The sequence below is a fragment of the Phyllostomus hastatus genome, unplaced genomic scaffold (assembly GCF_019186645.2).
Source record: "Phyllostomus hastatus isolate PE091 unplaced genomic scaffold, TTU_PhHast_1.1 phas_scaffold_182, whole genome shotgun sequence".
Taxonomy (NCBI): Eukaryota; Metazoa; Chordata; class Mammalia; order Chiroptera; family Phyllostomidae; genus Phyllostomus; species Phyllostomus hastatus.
Genome location: NW_025334013.1, coordinates 11,217,308 through 11,234,603, shown reverse-complemented (window position 1 = coordinate 11,234,603; position 17,296 = coordinate 11,217,308). Strand labels below are relative to the sequence as shown.

Sequence of the window (17,296 nt, the reverse complement as noted above, 5' to 3'; positions counted from 1 at the left end):
GGGATTTGGTTGCAATAATGAGATAGAACCTGGATCGTGAACGTAACGGCTTTTATCCTGACCCGGGTTTTTGAAAGGGAGGGGACAGGGAAGCCAGCTCTGTCTTTGATTATGTTGCTTTCAACATGAAACCACTTAGAGTGACTTGCAGTCTTTTTTGGACAACTTTTAAAGATTTTTTTTTTACTTGGGGGAAGCTCAGGTTAATCATCTAAATCCTCTTTAGATGAAGACCTATATTTGTCATTTTTGTTTACATGGTTCGGAGTCTTCAAAGCAATTCGATTTTCTCTTCTCCATTCTATGATCAAATAACTCTAATACTGGATTTGAGAAATTATAAATCCTCTCATATGTAAAAGACCCTTCATTTTTCCTGGTGGAATCTTGCAAAAAGGCCAGGAGGTGGAGGGATGGGGGATGTGGTGAGGGAAACCCTTATTAAAACACAAATCTCCTTTCTAATAGCCAAAGGCGGTGAAAACAGTTGGCCACATTTATTTTTTTATTTTTATTTATTTATTTTGCATAAAGCTCTTCCAGCAAGTTCTCTGAATAGCAGAGGATTGAGTTCTAATGTATTTGACTATTATTATGGACTGATTTAACCCGTAATGTAAACTCTCAAAACAGAAATCAAACTCTAGAATCAAAGTATAGGGGAAAGTAATACTTGTTTCTGCCTGACCAGGTTTGTTAATTTAAAAAAAGGCACCGCCTTTTGGGAGCTTGCAGGTCTGTCCATGGTCAGCCGTGGCTGGGTGGGTGTTAACACCTGTGCGGCCGCCCTGGCAGTGCAGGGGCGCGGGGTGTGGATGAACCTGGCTTTTTTGTAGCTCAGATTTAGTTTTCCTCTTTTGTTTACATGTAACTCTTTGTCTTCCTCAATTTGCTGTCTTAATTCCTGGCCTCAGCACTTGACATTGTGACACTTCAGGGGATGTTCTGACTTCTTCAGCAGACACACTGTCCTTTTCTCCGCGGTAGGTTTTTGTCGACCATGAAGCAGAATGCCCTGCAAGGCGTGGTGCCCAGTGAGACCGAAGACCTGAACGTGGAGCACCTGCAGCTGCTGCTGCTCATTTTCCACAACTTCACCGAGCAAGGCCGGCAGGCCATTCTGACGCTCGTCGTGCAGATCATCCAGGAGCTGAGCGCCAACATGGACGCCCAGGCGCGCTCTGTGCCTCTCATCCTCGCTCGCCTTCTTTTGATCTTGGATTACCTGCTCCACCAGTACTCCAAAGCCCCCATGTATCTGTTCGAGCAGGTACGGACGGGCGTGCTCTTTTTGCTTCCCTGGCTCTCGTGGAGAGTATTTTTGTGCTGGGTTTTTGAGTGGCCTTAGGAACGCCACCCAGCCTTGTGTCTGTGCGCTCACACTTGGGTTAGCCAGAAGCGATGAATGCAGACTACTGGATTCGATGGGTTTGTTAACACACGGGTGTCGTTCCGTGGTGTAACCTTGTGTTGTCGAGCACAGTGCCCTGAGCCTTGGCTCTCAGGGAGCCCCTGTTAATGGTTGGGCGTTGGAGAGCAGTGGAGTTGATGGGTTAGTGAGCTGCTTTGTAGAGATCCAAGACAAGGGTGGAAGGGCCAGTGAAGGATTGTTCTACTCAGCATTTCTTAAAATGTTTCATTGAGTACTATTCCCTTTGTGCTTCAGCAAAAAAGATACTTTCCAGAAGTCACAGAAAAATCTAAGATTTTCTTTTAGTTTGGGAGTTCCCCAGACTTTGATGTTTTAGTCTACAGTGCGCCTGGAGCAGCGAGCATGGTGACTGTGTAGCTTTCTTACTCTGAGTGTTTCTTTCCAAAGGTGCAGCACAACCTGCTCAGTCCTCCGTTCGGGTGGGCGAGCGGATCCCACGACAGCAGCAGCCGCCGGACGACCAGCCCCCTCTATCACGGCTTCAAAGAAGTGGAGGAAAACTGGTCCAAGCACTTCTCTTCAGGTCAGGGGAAGGCTGCCAACCCGACACTGGCTCGCAGGCTCTCCCCGGCAGGGCGGGGTTCGGAGCTCGGGGACTCCTTGAGTGCCACTGGCCGTTGGTTCGGTGTACTCCCTAGTGGCGAGTGCTTGCGGGTCCAAAACATTTTCGGAAATAAATGTTCACATATCCACATTTATTTTAAAACAGAAAGCATTGAGATCCAAGAATTAGGACTCCTTTGTCTGGCAGGATGTGGTTCTAACTCGCAGGCTGACTTTTCCTTTTGGGGAATACTCAGAAAATGATGGAAGCCATGGGTTTCTCTCTAGTGTTTCTAGTCCGTTCGTTTGATGCGGTGCCTCTCGTGCTCATCTTGAGTGTGGGATTGCTGCTGTCCTGAGGACTGCTAGATGCTGAGTGCATTTTGTGGGAACGTCCCTCCAGCGTTCGTATGACCTTACGGTCATTGGGATCTCTCACTAGTCCCTTTGACACTAGGGGAACAGCATTTAAGTTTAGGGCGGTCAGTCTAATGATAGAATTGTGTTGGTTACCTCGATCATAGAGTGCGTCAACTCCTAGAGTAGTGGTTCTCAGGCGGGGGTGATTGTGTCCCCCTCCCCCAGAGGGGACATTGGGCAGTATCTGCGGACGTATTTAGTTGTCGCAACGGGGAGGACGCTGCTGGTATTCAGTGGGTAGCAGCCAGTGGGGAGCCAGACGTCCTGCCTCCCGCAGCCGAGTTACTGGCCCAGCGTGTCAGTAGTGCCGAGGCTGGGAAACCCTGTTCCAAAGTGTCTCTTAGTTTTCACATCTTACAGTCATTAGAGTTGAGACTAAAATAATTCTTTTAATCGGTGCATTGTTTTTCAGACACTGTGCCACAGCCCAGATTCTACTGCGTCCTGTCCCCAGAAGCCTCAGAGGATGACTTGAACCGACTCGATTCTGTGGTACCAGGAATTTTAAAGCCCCATTTTACGTGCGGGTCAGGTGGTTTCCACCCAGATCAGCCTGTCGGGGGAAAGGGAGTGCCTTTCCGTCAGAGGGAGTTTGGTCTGTGTTAAGGTTTGAGCTTACTCTGAAAGGAACCTGTTATTCTGAGGTCTATTTGCTGGGCTCCACTTGCACTGTAGGGGGCGCCCTTCTTGGTGGCTCCCACCTCTGACACATTATTCACGAAGACTCAGCATTTTCACATGCCGTGTTTTAATGCATAGAGTTGCCTCATCCTAAAGCCTGCACTTGGGTGCTGACAGTGGCCCAGAGACTGACCGAGGGCCCTGAGTGGGAGTCTTGCTACAGCGAGAAATGATTCATCAGAATTTAAATGAACTAGTTTGTCAGTCATGAGGTTAAGTGGCAGTGGATAGAGAGTAGGAGAAACATATTTCCAAAAATAAGAAAACGTGATTGTCTGTCTTTCTCGGGATTAGGCCTGTGATGTTCTCTTCTCCAAGCTTGTCAAGTATGACGACCTTTACGCTGCCCTGACGTCCCTGCTCGCAGCTGGGTCCCAGCTGGACACAGTCAGGAGGAAAGAGAACAAGAGCGTCACGGCTCTGGTAAGACCGTGGTGGCCCGGGCCAGGGGCGAAGTGTGGCGTTTGTGGGGTAACGGGGTAGCAGTTCAACCAGAAATTGCCTTCTGGGACCTACTCAGCTTATTGCATATCCATTTGTAAAACTGACTGATACTTCGGTACTTTTATGTAGTTAAGGTGGTTGTGTTCATCTCAGAGACAATTTTATCTCTTTTGGTTAGCATTGGAAAAAATGTGACTTTGAGAGTTAATGGTCACCTAAGTACCCCATCTCCCGTGAGTGCCTGATGGGAGATGCCCCGAGCCTCACACTTGAGCTTTTTCTGTGTTTGCGGGAATGTGTTTCTGACTGTAGAAGCCACAACAGCAGCTCAGGCCACAGAAAGGGCCTGCTAATGGGGGGCCTGCCGAGGAGAATGTCCTGCTCTCTTCTGGTGCTTGTCAAATTATCTGGGGAGCCGGAGTCATCTCAGGAGAGCTTTTTTGGCCTGTGAGGTGTGCAGGCCACGGAGTGCATTGTACGTGTGCTTTCACACTCAGTTCTGCCTCACCATCAGCCATGTCCTCTGGAAAGACCCGAGGGCAGACTTGAGAGCCACAGCTCAGGTGAAAGCGAGCTTTCTCCACACTGTCGTGCTTTGAGGGCTGTGTCTGGAGCCGTCCTCACTGTCGGGGAGACCTGAGGCGGTGCTGCTGCCGCTGTGACTGCCCTTTCTGCTGCTTCCAGGAGGCCTGTGCCCTGCAGTATTACTTCTTGATACTGTGGAGGATCCTAGGCGTTTTGCCACCGTCGAAGACGTACATGAACCAGCTGGCCGTGAACTCGCCCGAGATGAGTGAGTGTGACATCCTGCACACTTTGCGGTGGTCTTCTCGCCTCCGGATCCCCTCCTATGTCAACTGGATAAAGGTACCGCAGCGTGACGCAGAGCCTGCTGCTCGGGGGTAGTCAAAGCCGTGTTCTCTGTGCTGCTGGGAATTTTTAAATAGGAGGGTAATGAGGACTTCAGACTGTGTCTATGCTGATCTCTTGAACACTTTTTCTGTCCGGGTAGGATCACCTCATCAAACAGGGAATGAAGCCCGAACACGCTGGCTCTCTCCTGGAACTGGCTTCCACCAAGTGCAGCTCGGTGAAGTATGACGTGGAAATCGTAGAGGAATACTTTGCTCGACAGGTGTGTCAGTTCTGGGTCCATGATATGGAATTCGGCTTGTGTCACAGCCTTCTGCCACGTCTAATGAATACTTTGGTGTTTTTAAAGATCTCATCATTCTGCAGCATCGACTGCACCACGATCCTGCAGCTGCACGAGATCCCTAGTCTCCAGTCCATCTACACCCTCGACGCCGCTATCTCGAAGGTCCAGGTCTCTCTGGACGAGCACTTCTCTAAGATGGCCGCCGAGACGGAGCCTCATAAGTCGTCGGAGATCACCAAGAACCTGCTTCCGGCCACACTCCAGCTCATTGACACTTACGCGTCGTTCACAAGGTGTGATGGGCTGCCTGCCCAGAGAGGGGAGAAAGGGTTTGCTCTCTTTAGGAGCCCGTAAATTCCTAAAAATGAGCTTTATAGTTCTAAGTACTGTTCACTCTGCAAACCCCCACTGACTCAGAATTTGGTTTTATTTACTTATTTATATTAGCTTAGGGTTTTTTCTTTTTTTCTTCTCTGTAATCAAGAGGTGTCTGATGAGGTAATTTTCAAATAGTTCATTAAGAGTCGAGAGAGAGTTTAATTTTTGTAAATCTTTAAATACTTTCTAGCATTTTACTTGTAAGACACAAAGAAAAAGAGTGGAATTTTTTCAAACACTGTCGTTTCTGTTACTCACTAAGATGAAGCTCTTTAATGCTCTTTAAATTTTATGGTATTTAGCTAGAGAAAAAAAATTCCTAAAGAGTTAAGAGTATATTGAAATCCAGCTCTTTCTATAATAAATGTGGCAAATTGTATGCCGTATAGAGTTGTTTGTTCTTCATGATGTATGAATATTTTAGAATTCATTTTCCGTATATAAAAGTGGGAGTTTATTTACAAATCAAAAATTCAGGCTTTTTTCCTGTGGGCCAAACCGACAGAGCCAGGCCTGATGCCTGCCTGTCGGGCAGGAGTGACCACCCGGTAGCTGTGCGCATGGGCGCTCTAGGCTCCGCCGCTCCTCAGCCCCTGCACTGCGGGGCCTGTGTGCGCAGAGGGTCTTGGGCCGCTGCAAAGCTCAACTAATGTCTTTCTCTGTGAATGTCGTGTGCTAGAGAGAGCACTGGGGCTTGAGGCAGAGTTTTCGAACAAATAACTGTGAATAATAAATAGGAGGGCTTGCTGCGGGCCAGGGGCATTTCTAGGCATGGGGTGTAGCAGGAGCAAAGCTGCGGCCCTGCCCTCAGGAGCTTACCGTCTCTGGGCCGTCCCGTGCGGCCAGAGCTTTCTGAACGGAGCCGCTGGCAGGCGTTCCTGGGCAAGCAGGTGTGGGAGTGCTGGGCACATGAGAGCGAGCAGTTTTAGAAACATACATATGCATAAGTAGTACTTCTCAGAGCCTTTATGTGCATTGCCAGTCTTCCAAGGCCAGGGGGAGAAGTATCGGTACAGTAGTCACTGTCCCCAAACTTGTGTACACGGGCGTTACGCTTTGGCTCTCACACTTTCTTCTGTTTTTTTTATTGTTTTTTTTTTTTTTTTCTTCCCCCAGAGCCTATTTGCTACAGAACTTTAATGAAGAGGGATCCACTGAAAAACCTTCCCAGGAGAAATTGCAGGGCTTTGCTGCTGTGCTGGCTATTGGCTCTAGCAGGTGCAAAGCAAACACGCTAGGTAAGTGACTGTGCTTCTGCGTTTTACTGTTGTTGCTAGTACGGCCGGTGCTGCCCCTTCTCTCCCTGTTGACTTGTCTGCTGGTGTTTGCCATTTACTGGACACTTGCTGGGCATCAAACACGGACAGGCTTATCTATGTAGGTCTTCACAATAACCTTACAGAGTAAGTATTGGTACTATCCCTTTTTACTCATTAGGAAACTGAGGCTTAGAGAAGTTATTTGCCCCTAATTTGATATCTTTTTTTTTTTTAATTTTATGTATTTATTTTGAGTGAGGAGAAGAGAGAGAGAAAGAGGGAGAGAACCATCAATGTGTGAGAGAGGCATCGATCCACTGCCTCTCTCGTGCCTCCCACCAGGGACCTGGCCCCCAACCCAGGCCTGCGGGAATCACACTGACTGGGAGTCAGATCAGCGACCCTTCGGTTTGCAGGCCGGCGCTCAGTCCGCTGAGCCACACACAGCAGCCGGGGCTCTAGTACTGCATCTGGCGAGTGGTAGCGCTGGGATCTAAACAAAGATCAGTTGGTTCTGAAATATTAGGCTCTTTCGTTGTGAGCACAAATCTTTGTTCTTTTTTTCATTTATAGAGATTAGGAAGATCAGCAGGCTAACACTTTGTGCTTGGGGGAAACCTTCCCTCAGTTAGGAATGATCTGGTAGAAATTTAGGATGGAGAACTAAAATAACCGGGGTTAAGTGCAATAGTTACGCTTTAAAATTTCTAGCCATTTGTATGTTCCTGAATTTCAAGCTCTAAATAATCTTTTGATACGCAAATATTTTCACTTTTAGAAGTTAAATTTTACTACATCCTTAAATGCTCTTCTTAATGATTCCTGCCCTTAAAATTTATCTTAAGAAGAAAAAGGATCAAAGCAGTGCTTACTCATGGAAGGTGTAACAAATGTTTAATAGTGATTTTGGCCTGACTTGTAATGACTCGCCCTCACTTTGCATCTTGTTTTCAGTGGTCTGCTTTCCTTGCCAGGTTAGAAAGGGAATATGGTGGCAAGTGAATACCTTACAGTTAGATTGCCGGCTATTGAGCAGTTAGCTAATTCTTGGACATAGTACTGCTATTGAAATATCCTTTTACGCCATCCTGGTAATTATTTTGACAGCCTGGGCTGTGGTGCTTCTTTGACTGCATTTGAGCTTGACTTTAAAATGCTGTGACCTGTTCTTTCTCTCTGGTGATGATCCCTGGTCGTTCTGTTGCTGCTAGGTCCGACACTGGTTCCGAACTTACCGTCGTCGGTGCAGGGTGTGTGCGAGTCCTGGAACAACGTCAACACCAACGAGTTCCCCAACATCGGGTCCTGGGTGAGTGTCTGTCTTCCCAGGAGTCGGGCTGCGGCGCACAGCCCTCCTGTGTGCTGCTGTGACCCTTCGGGCTGAAAGTAGCTCCCAGGAGACACTTGCATGCTGCAATGCTATTTGCTGTGGCCGAGTCAGTCATCAAAGCGTTGAATTACCCTGCTGGTACCCATACGATCTTTTTGCAAGGAAGTCTGTGTCACTGTGTTACAGGACCACCACTCAGCCTCAGTTTCCTCCTCTGTTGAATACTGGGACGTGTAGAGTAGGTCTGTTAAGTGCAAAGTGCCTGGCACATTATTTGGCACGTGAACTCTCAGTAAATACTCTATTTCCTTTCCTTTCTGGGTTATGTCAAGAACATGTTCCTCCTGTCGTAACTTTATGGAGTAGCTTTTAGGTTTTCGAAGCTTTTAGAAGACTGTTCATCTTCTGTCAGTTTATTTGAACTTTGTATGTGCTCTGTCCCGATTACCTCTATTAACAGATTATTCTGTTGTTACAGTTCTTTGGAAAAGCCAACTATTATAATCTTGTTATATGTTCTATGTAATTGTGATCTCAGTTTACATCACCTGGAGCTACAGTACAAGGATAATTAAGATATTTGTAATGGAGACCTAGCTGCATTGCAAAATTCAGATCCTTCTCAATCAATAGAGACAGTAGTTTCCACGTTGAATATACAGTTGACCCTTGAATAACACAGGTTTGAAATGTGTGGGTCCACTTACAGGTGGACTTTTCACTTGGCCCGTGCGGTTCAGTCCACTGGTGTTCAATGTCAGTTCTGGGGTTGGGGGCTTGTATTTGTGGGGGGCTGACTGTAGTTACAGACAGATTTCGACTGCACGGGAGGTCAGTGCAAGTTGATCAAGGGTCAGCTACAGTATATTCTAATTCTTTTTTTTTTTTAAGATTTTATTTATTTTTAGAGAGAGGGAAAGAGAAGGAGCGAGAGAGGGAGAGAAACACCAATGTGTGGTTGCCTCTCACATGCTCCCCCACCCCCCCAGCACTGGGGACCGTGCCTGCAACCCAGGCATGTGCCTTGATTGAGAATTGAACTGGTGACCCTTTGGTTCCCAGGTCTGCGGTCAGTCCACTGAGCTACACCAGCCAGGGCTATATTCTGATTCTTTAGAAGTGATATTGGTTACCTTAACTTTGTACTAACTCCATTTTAACTTTAACTTTTAAAATTTTAAGTTCACTTTGTACCGCCTGGAATGTGTTAGCTGCTTCCTGCACCTTCTGCCCCCTCACTCCTTCCCAGGGCGAACAGCAGCGAGTGCCAAGGAGAGCCGTTGTCTGTAACCCTCAGCAGGGCCTTCGCTCCCCTGTGCTCGGCATCTCTTCTTCCCGCCGGGGAATTCTCCCCTGGGTGGGTGGATGCCTGTCCATTCGTGTCTCTTTTGCCTCCATCCAGCGCAATGCCTTTGCCAACGACACCATCCCTTCAGAGAGTTACATCAGCGCCGTGCAGGCCGCTCACCTGGGGACTCTGTGTGGCCAGAGTCTGCCCCTGGCTGCCTCCCTGAAGCACACCCTCCTCTCGCTGGTCAGACTGACTGGAGACCTCATTGTGTGAGTGCTTCCTGCACCTGCGTTTTGTCAGTGCTGAAGGAAGTCATGGGTTTTTTCCTTAAACAAGTGTGTAACAGTGCTTTCGTGCATGCTGCTGTGGCAGAGGGTCTACTGTTGTAGATGAGAGTGTGCGCATTCTCCTAGGAGGACGTTCAGCTTAGTTCTGAGGCCCAGCACAGCACCTCCTCCCCTTTCTGGGTAGTATTTTTCATAAAGGCCTGCTGGCCGTAGGTCATCCTGTGGTTTGGAGGTGCTCGGGTTTACATTTTAAAGTGACAGTGATGTATATTTGAAGTCACGTTTCTCCAGAATCATGGTGGGAGTCAGACCTTGCCACTTGGGGGTTAGGCAGGCCATGGAGGGACTTCTTTGTCTTCCTGTGCATAGGTCACGGGCAGAGTCCTGTATCACATTGCCTTAGAGGTGATCCAGGTTCCCGGGAGTTCTAGAAAAGTTGTCTGGGACGATTACTAACTTAGGTTTTAGTAAGCTTTTTTTTCTGAATATGATAAAATGTATCTTATTGTTTTAATAAGTGATTTTTTCTTATGGAAGTGAGTTGTACTTCTGATATAGCAATGAAAAAAGAATATGAAATTGTGGGATTGCACCTGTGCATAAAGCAACTACCAAGGGAAAAAGACTGGAATAAAAGTCCTTCCCTCAGTGATGATTGAATTGCCCTATTTTCTTCCCGCCCCACGCCCCCTGCCTGCCGCGCAGCCTTTTGGAGGGGCACATTCACTGACTTGTTCCGTTTTCTGTGTTGAAGCTGGTCCGACGAGATGAACCCACCGCAGGTCATTCGGACCCTGCTCCCCCTCCTGTTGGAGTCGAGCACCGAGAGTGTGGCCGAGATCAGCAGCAACTCCCTGGAGCGCATCCTGGGCCCGGCGGAGTCTGATGAGTTCCTGGCTCGTGTGTACGAGAAGCTGATCACCGGCTGTTACAACATCCTGGCCAATCACGCAGATCCCAACAGGTGAGCCTGCCTGAGGGAGCGGGTGCCCGTGACCTGCTGCGGGCGCGAGACGTCCCGACACTGGCTTCTTCATGTCGCCCATCCCTAGCTTCCTGTCGCTCCCGTGTGCGTTTTGTGTTCGTGTGGGCGTACGGGAAAGGTCGCTTGGAACCCTCTTTTATGGTTAATTCTTAGGAATAAAAATTAAGAAAAGGGAAGGCTTACGTGTTCAGGTTTGGAATGTCAACTTGAAATGTTTCAACAGATGCGTCTCAAGCACTCTGCTAGATGTGATGACGTGTACAAGGAGACTGATGACATTTCTAATACTTTTGTGGTCGTGCTACTGAGAGGGTGGTCAGCGGGATTGGGTGGTCTCCGCGTCGTTCGGCCTTGAGCGCTTGCTCAGGCCGAGCTGGTGCGGGGGGACCCCCGAGGAGCAGCTGAGCGGGTTGGGGTTTTACCCCATGTGCACGGTGTACACAAGGCGTGTACATGCTGGGAGTTCTTCATGTTGGTGAGGAGACCACATTTTTGTTGTTGTTGTTTTTAAATTATGGGCTTTTCTTTTTTCCCCTTCCTTCTCCTCCTCCTTCCATAACAGCGATGACCCTTTGGACTCTCAGCCATTGACTGCACTGGTTATCTCAGATTTTAGGGCTCGTTTTGTTTATTACCATTTAACTTATCAAATATTTATTAAGTACTTGTTGTGTGTCAGGCTTCATGCTAACTTTTGACAAGACAAAATTGAGTATTACCATGAATGTCAGGCATAAACCAACTTTAGGTTTTTAAAACTCAGTGTCAGGAGGACAGCGAAACAGGCCTCCTTTCGGGTAGTTAGTTTTTCTTTTTGACCTCCAGCGGACTGGACGAATCCGTCCTGGAGGAATGTCTCCAGTATCTGGAGAAGCAGCTGGAGAGCAGCCAGGCTCGGAAAGCCATGGAGGAGTTTTTCTCCGACAGGTGAGCACTGCGTGGGTGCCAGCTCTGGTGTTCTTTCTCAGGGAACACTGAAGGGGGCCTCGGTGTGCGGACGCCGTTCCAGGCAGGCTGGGTGGGCGCAGGACTCCTCGAGGGCACTGATGAGGGGCTGACTCACCCACGACCAGCCCCCTCAGAGGACGTGAGATTGTGGGGAAACGGAAACAGTGGCTTAACGTGGCTCTTCCCTCTTTTCCCCCTTCCTGCCTCCCAGTGGAGAACTCGTGCAGATCATGATGGCAACGGCCAATGAGAACCTCTCCGCTAAGTTCTGTAACCGGGTTTTGAAATTCTTCACCAAACTCTTCCAGCTGAGTGAGTGACAGCTTTTAGTAATCTCCTTACGGGAACTTTGATGTCCGGCTAATACTGCGCCTGTCTGCGGCCTGGGTGTGGCTGCCGCCTGAAACCGCTAACAGTTAGTGAAGATAGTCCCTCTGGAAAAGTGTGGAAGGAAGCTGAAAACTTGCCTGAAGCCCTTCCGCTTTCCTGGCTCACGGTTTGCACCTTCCTTCCTTTCCCCCTGCCCTCTTTCGCTGACCGTGGCCTGTTGGTCTGTCCCCAGCCGAGAAGAGCCCCAACCCGAGCCTCCTGCACCTCTGTGGCTCTCTGGCACAGCTGGCCTGCGTGGAGCCTGTGCGTCTCCAAGCCTGGCTCACCCGCATGACCACGGCGCCCCCCAAAGACTCTGATCAGCTGGATATCATTCAGGAGAACCGGCAGCTGCTGCAGCTGCTGACCACTTACATCGTCCGGGAAAACAGGTAGGACGGCTGCGTTCCCGCCACGTGGCCCTAATGACCCCAGAAATATGTTGAGAACTTTGAGCCTCTTCCTCCTTCAGGCATTAGCCTTTGGTGTTTTCAGTGACTTCCTGGCTCTTGCACTGGAGTCGAGGAGTCTGGCAGACGTCTTTGATCTTTCCTGCGGGAAGACTTTGGTGGTGGCTTGACCTGTCCGCTGTAGCTTAGCTGCGAGTTTCGTGCTCTAGTAGCCCAGGTCCAAAGTACACATAGTCATGTATTCAGTGTTTAATTTGAAACTTTCTTTAATTACTCCTACAAATTTAGAGGTACACGGAGTCCGAGTCCTGCTGATTACTCACCAATTTGCTTTTTCTTTTCTACCAGCCAAGTTGGGGAAGGTGTGTGTGCTGTGCTTCTGGGTACCCTAATCCCCATGGCAACAGAGATGCTGGCCAACGGTGATGGAACTGGTTTCCCTGAACTCATGGTTGTGATGGCCACCCTGGCCAGTGCAGGTCAAGGTGCTGGCCATCTTCAGCTTCATAATGCCGCTGTGGACTGGCTGAGTAGATGGTAAGGTGATGAAATTGGAAGAACCCACTTGTAGGTCACAGCATTGCTCCTAGAGAGTAGGGGGATGAGCAGTTGCAGGCGGTTTCCTCTGTTGCTCAGAGTATAAAAGGAATTTGAATCCCTACCTTTTTATCAGGGATCGAGGAGTAGCCAATAACTCTGATCACTTTGCACTTAATCTTCCTTGTTTCCTTAGTAGAGTTTTCTGTTCATTATTCCTAGGAGAAGTCTTAGGGTAACTGCACTCAGTGTCGTTGATAAGGCCATAGCACCCCAACCCTCCGATTACCTACATAGTGTTCTAAGAATGCCTTTGCTTCGTAGCGTCCTCAGATTGATGCAAGATCCACGAAGATGCTTGCTTTCTTTGATTCATCTGATTTCATGTCTTCCTCCCCTCTTTTTTTTCTTTGGGATAGCAAGAAATACCTGTCACAGAAGAATGTGGTTGAAAAACTGAATGCCAACGTAATGCATGGAAAGGTAAGAAAAGGGAGAAGTGACCACAGGAAGTAATGATTCCGTGTTTGCGGTCAGGTGAAGTCTCTCCTTTCTACTGGCCTCTGTCCCTGGCCAGTCTACAGAGGATAAGCCTGTAATCTCAGAGACCTAGAGATGTGTACTGGCTAACTGTGCCCTTTGGTACCTTCTGGGTAGCAAGAGGTAGGTGGAAAGAAATATTCTGGTAAACATCCACCAGAATCCTTCTTAAAACACAGCGAACCCTGGCTATGCTGAGATGCTGGTGTGTCTGGAAAACTGTCCCCTGCCCCTGCTTCGGATCTGTGCGTCCCGAGTGGGTGTCACGTGGGGTTGCAGACGGCCTCCTCCGCTGCAGTCTGGGCTCTAGAATTGTTGCCTCCGCCTGAGGGTTCAGGTCGCTGTGCCGGGGGGCGGGGGTTCGAACTGACAGGAACCCTGCATCCCAGCGTCCCCCACCCTCCCTTCCCCTTTCGTGAACGTGGCCTCGGTGGCCGAGGACAGATAACTGGCCTCTGAGACCCACCACAACGCCATTCGTTTCTCCCTCTTTTCGTGCTAATCTTCATCCTTTCAGCTCTGAACTGTCGTAGTGTAGAGTGAGTTACTGGGAACTCTGAGGCTTTGGTGCCAGACTGTCGGGTGTTTTAGGCAGGCATGAACTACGTGCAGTGGGCTATGTGAAATTCTTTCACTTGATCTCTGAAGCTGTTTCTCTTCTGCTGCACTGATTGAAAACCCAGTAATTTAAATGTCTTTCACTAATGGTTAAAAAATGCCAATGGTAGGAAAAAATGCTGATGAGAGCCTATTCATACTTTTAATCCAGTCTTTTTTTTGAATGATTTTTCTCCCCTTTTCTAATTTCAGTTTTGCTTCATTTTGTAAGATTTTATAAAGACTTAACATTTGTGCTTAAGAATAAGTGCATACGTAGTACGTCAGTACAATGTATTGACCAACTACACGCGGTCATAGTGCTAAGAGTTGGGGAAATGGGTAATCAAAACTTGTGTTTTTTCTTTCTGCTCTTATACCATTCCTCTGAAATTGAACTTCATGGGGAAAAACCTGAGAAAACAGTTTGCGTGATGAACTGCGGGAGAACCCAGGTTTTCATGGTGTGGTGATGTTCTCTTGTAGCACGTGGTGGTGCTGGAGTGCACGTGCCACATTATGTCCTACTTGGCTGATGTCACCAATGCGCTGAGCCAGAGTAATGGCCAAGGCCCAAGTCACCTCTCAGTGGATGGGGAAGAACGGGCCATCGAGGTGGACTCAGACTGGGTGGAGGAGTTGGCAGTGGAGGAGGAAGACTCCCAGGCGGAGGATTCGGTAAGTACCGCGTAACCCAAGGGGACCACAGGGCGACCCCTGACCGGCACTCGCAGAGCCCATGTTGACAAGCTCCTGGGTCTCCCCCGAGGCCTTATGAGCTTCAAAACTCACAGCCCTTATTGCCGTCTCCCACAGTAATGCGACTGGTGCCCAGTGTTTCTCCAGGCCTGCAGAGCGCGCTGTAGGGACCCAACCCCCGGGGGGAAAGGCCTGTTGAAGAGGCATGTGCCTTCCTCCACCCAGAGGCAGTTACCCTGCGGTTCCTTAGTTCGAGCATCCACGCTGGAGTTTAGGGATGAGTTCTTCATGGGAACGGTGCGAGCTCCTTTGTAGAGAAAGCCTAAGATTTCTCTCTTACTCAGAAGACTCTAAGGTCTCACCTGAAATAGTAGCCCATTTATAGCCTGCAAGCCATGTCCAGGTTTCTATGTGTCATTTATGAGTCTGCCATTTTATTTACATAGGTTGTGTTTCTGTGGGTGTCTGGAGGGATGTAATTCCAATTAAAAAGACTTATTATCTTTGAAGGATGAAGACTCTCTGTGCAATAAACTTTGCACTTTCACCATCACTCAGAAAGAATTCATGAACCAGCATTGGTAAGAACCGTTCTCCCTTGTAGGTGAGGGTTTGCCAGGCTTTGGTTGTTGGCACTAATGAGCTCATCTGCTGGCTCTTGTTCCTCATAGGTACCACTGCCACACCTGCAAGATGGTTGATGGGGTGGGCGTGTGCACAGTGTGTGCCAAGGTGTGCCACAAGGATCACGAGATTTCCTATGCCAAGTACGGATCCTTCTTTTGTGACTGTGGAGCCAAGGAAGATGGCAGCTGTCTGGTGAGAGATGGCACACTCGCTGGGCTCAAGGGGTGACTTGTTAGTGACGGGAGAAGGCCAACCAGACTAGGAGACCTGCATGTCACCTGGGTCTAGGGGTACCTTCTGATTCTGTCACGGATCATGCCGTAAGAGTGTTAGAACTTGCAGGGTCGTTTGAGATCTTGGAGTTTTCTTTAAGACCCTCTCCATAATTTCCGACGTCGTAACCAAGACCCGTTGGTTGCTCTGTAAGATGTGTAAGTTTTAGACAGGCGATCACCACGAAGATCAGAATTCGGGCCTTTGGCTGTTGTTTCAATGGCTAGCCAGTTTCTCCTTTGGGTCAGATTTGTCGCCAAGACCTTAGGCCTCATTTCATCTGTGCCCGTGGCAAGAGCTCAGGGCCCTGACGTTTTCTGCCCCAGGCGCTGGTGAAGCGAACGCCTAGCAGTGGCATGAGCTCCACCATGAAGGAGTCGGCGTTCCAGAGTGAGCCCAGGGTGTCGGAGAGTCTGGTGCGCCACGCCAGCACGTCCCCTGCTGACAAGGCCAAAGTCACCATCAGCGATGGCAAGGGTGCTGACGAGGAGAAGCCCAAGAAGAGCAGCCTGTGCCGCACTGTGGAAGGCTGCCGGGAGGAGCTGCAGAACCAGGTGGGCTCCGAGGGCGCCTGGCACCGTGGGTAGGGGGCAGAGCCCGCAGGGGGTTCGAGTGCAGACGATGCACAAGGCTGCCCGTGGGCCTGGGAGCCGTTCCCCTTTCTCTGGGTTTACTCACTTCCGCAGCGTGAACGTGAAGGGGGTGTGGTCAGTAGTGCCTGACAGGGAGGGGCGGATCACTGAGGAGTGTGAATGGGGTTTGTGGCAGGGCAGGGTTTAGTTCTGCGATACCGCAGAGCTCCCTTTCTTGGCCAGGGTTCTTCATCTGAGGCATAGAATACAGGGGATGATTTGAGTGATTACTGTCTCAAAGTTCCCAAGGATGGTGCGGAATTAGCACCATTCCAGTTTCACAGGAGAGAAGTGAACTAACTGTGCATGATGGGCGTGATTGAGCATTAGGGTATCCGCGTGAGACTCCCCGTTTAGAAAGGTTGCTCCAGAGTTAGTAGCACAGGAACATGTTGATTGGGATTAGATCCAGTATTCAGAGAAGGAGATGATTCTCCATAACAGATTCTGAAGGTAGATACTCGCAAGATTACTATGATGAGTATGACCCATAACTTTGTCTTTTTTTTTCTTTTCCATTTGTGTATTTGGATTTTTCTCAGGCCAATTTCTCCTTCGCTCCTCTCGTGTTAGACATGCTCAATTTCCTCATGGACGCCATTCAGACCAACTTTCAGCAGGCTTCCGCCGTGGGCAGCAGTAGCCGGGCGCAGCAAGCCCTGCGCGAGCTACACACCGTGGACAAGGCGGTCGAGATGACGGACCAGCTCATGGTGAGTGTGCCAGGGTTAGGGACTGAGACGCTGCAGTGTGGCAGATGCTTGAAGAAGCATCCTCAGAGCAGTCAGTCGCTGGCCATTTAGAACCTGGAACCTAAAGTGCCGTGACCTCCAGTGTGCGAGTCAGCACAGGAGGTGTGTCTCGTGAAGAAGCTGTTTGGAGCACGTCCCGTTTTCAGCCCGCCGAGATGTGAGGGTCTTCGTTTGAGGCAGTTAGAGTAGAGATTTCTTCTGTATGTAAAAGAGAAAACCTCTGTGTTGTATCTTCTCCCCTAGAGTCATCTGACTTGCAGAAATAACGTTTGTCCTCTTCTGCTTTAGGTAGCTTTCCTTTAGTTCTTCGTATGACATGGGTTATAAGTTGTAAGTTCTTATCCACTTTAAAACCTGTGCCCAGCACTGAGAATAGACTTCAGGCGGGGTCTGGCTGGCCTCTCTAGTGGAAAGTGCAAAAATGGATAAGGTACATGGCTAGGTCTCACAAGGTGACTGCTTGTAAGGGGAAAATGTTCATATGGAAGTCCAACATGCATACACACATACATATACTTAGGTGTTTTATTAACAAACAAGTTACAGTTGTGTACAGTGGTTGCACATAAAAGATGGTTCTGAATGCATTCAAGTCCAAGATACCCGAATATAAGGGTATAAGACACCTGTGTGGTCCAGTGTGTTTTCTTCACTCTCAAACAAAAAAACAGTCAGTTTTTGAGCATTGTTTTTAGACTTGTAG

At 48.9% G+C, this 17,296-nt stretch overlaps 1 protein-coding gene across 6 annotated transcripts in view; it reads left to right on the top strand.

The window, feature by feature from the left end:
* UBR4 (ubiquitin protein ligase E3 component n-recognin 4) overlaps positions 1-17,296 on the top strand; it is a 120,493-nt gene that overhangs the window by 26,964 nt on the left and 76,233 nt on the right. For all 6 annotated transcript variants that reach the window (XM_045858982.1, XM_045858980.1, XM_045858981.1 and 3 more), the window contains exons 19-39: positions 988-1,270; positions 1,820-1,955; positions 2,808-2,887; positions 3,371-3,499; positions 4,205-4,387; positions 4,533-4,655; positions 4,743-4,972; positions 6,174-6,295; positions 7,528-7,625; positions 9,049-9,206; positions 9,979-10,188; positions 11,035-11,136; positions 11,369-11,469; positions 11,720-11,918; positions 12,285-12,473; positions 12,893-12,956; positions 14,097-14,288; positions 14,820-14,890; positions 14,981-15,128; positions 15,536-15,763; positions 16,384-16,554. In XM_045858982.1, the coding sequence (XP_045714938.1) occupies positions 988-1,270; positions 1,820-1,955; positions 2,808-2,887; positions 3,371-3,499; positions 4,205-4,387; positions 4,533-4,655; positions 4,743-4,972; positions 6,174-6,295; positions 7,528-7,625; positions 9,049-9,206; positions 9,979-10,188; positions 11,035-11,136; positions 11,369-11,469; positions 11,720-11,918; positions 12,285-12,473; positions 12,893-12,956; positions 14,097-14,288; positions 14,820-14,890; positions 14,981-15,128; positions 15,536-15,763; positions 16,384-16,554 (3,217 nt within the window). The remainder of the gene's footprint in view (positions 1-987; positions 1,271-1,819; positions 1,956-2,807; positions 2,888-3,370; positions 3,500-4,204; positions 4,388-4,532; positions 4,656-4,742; positions 4,973-6,173; positions 6,296-7,527; positions 7,626-9,048; positions 9,207-9,978; positions 10,189-11,034; positions 11,137-11,368; positions 11,470-11,719; positions 11,919-12,284; positions 12,474-12,892; positions 12,957-14,096; positions 14,289-14,819; positions 14,891-14,980; positions 15,129-15,535; positions 15,764-16,383; positions 16,555-17,296) is intronic.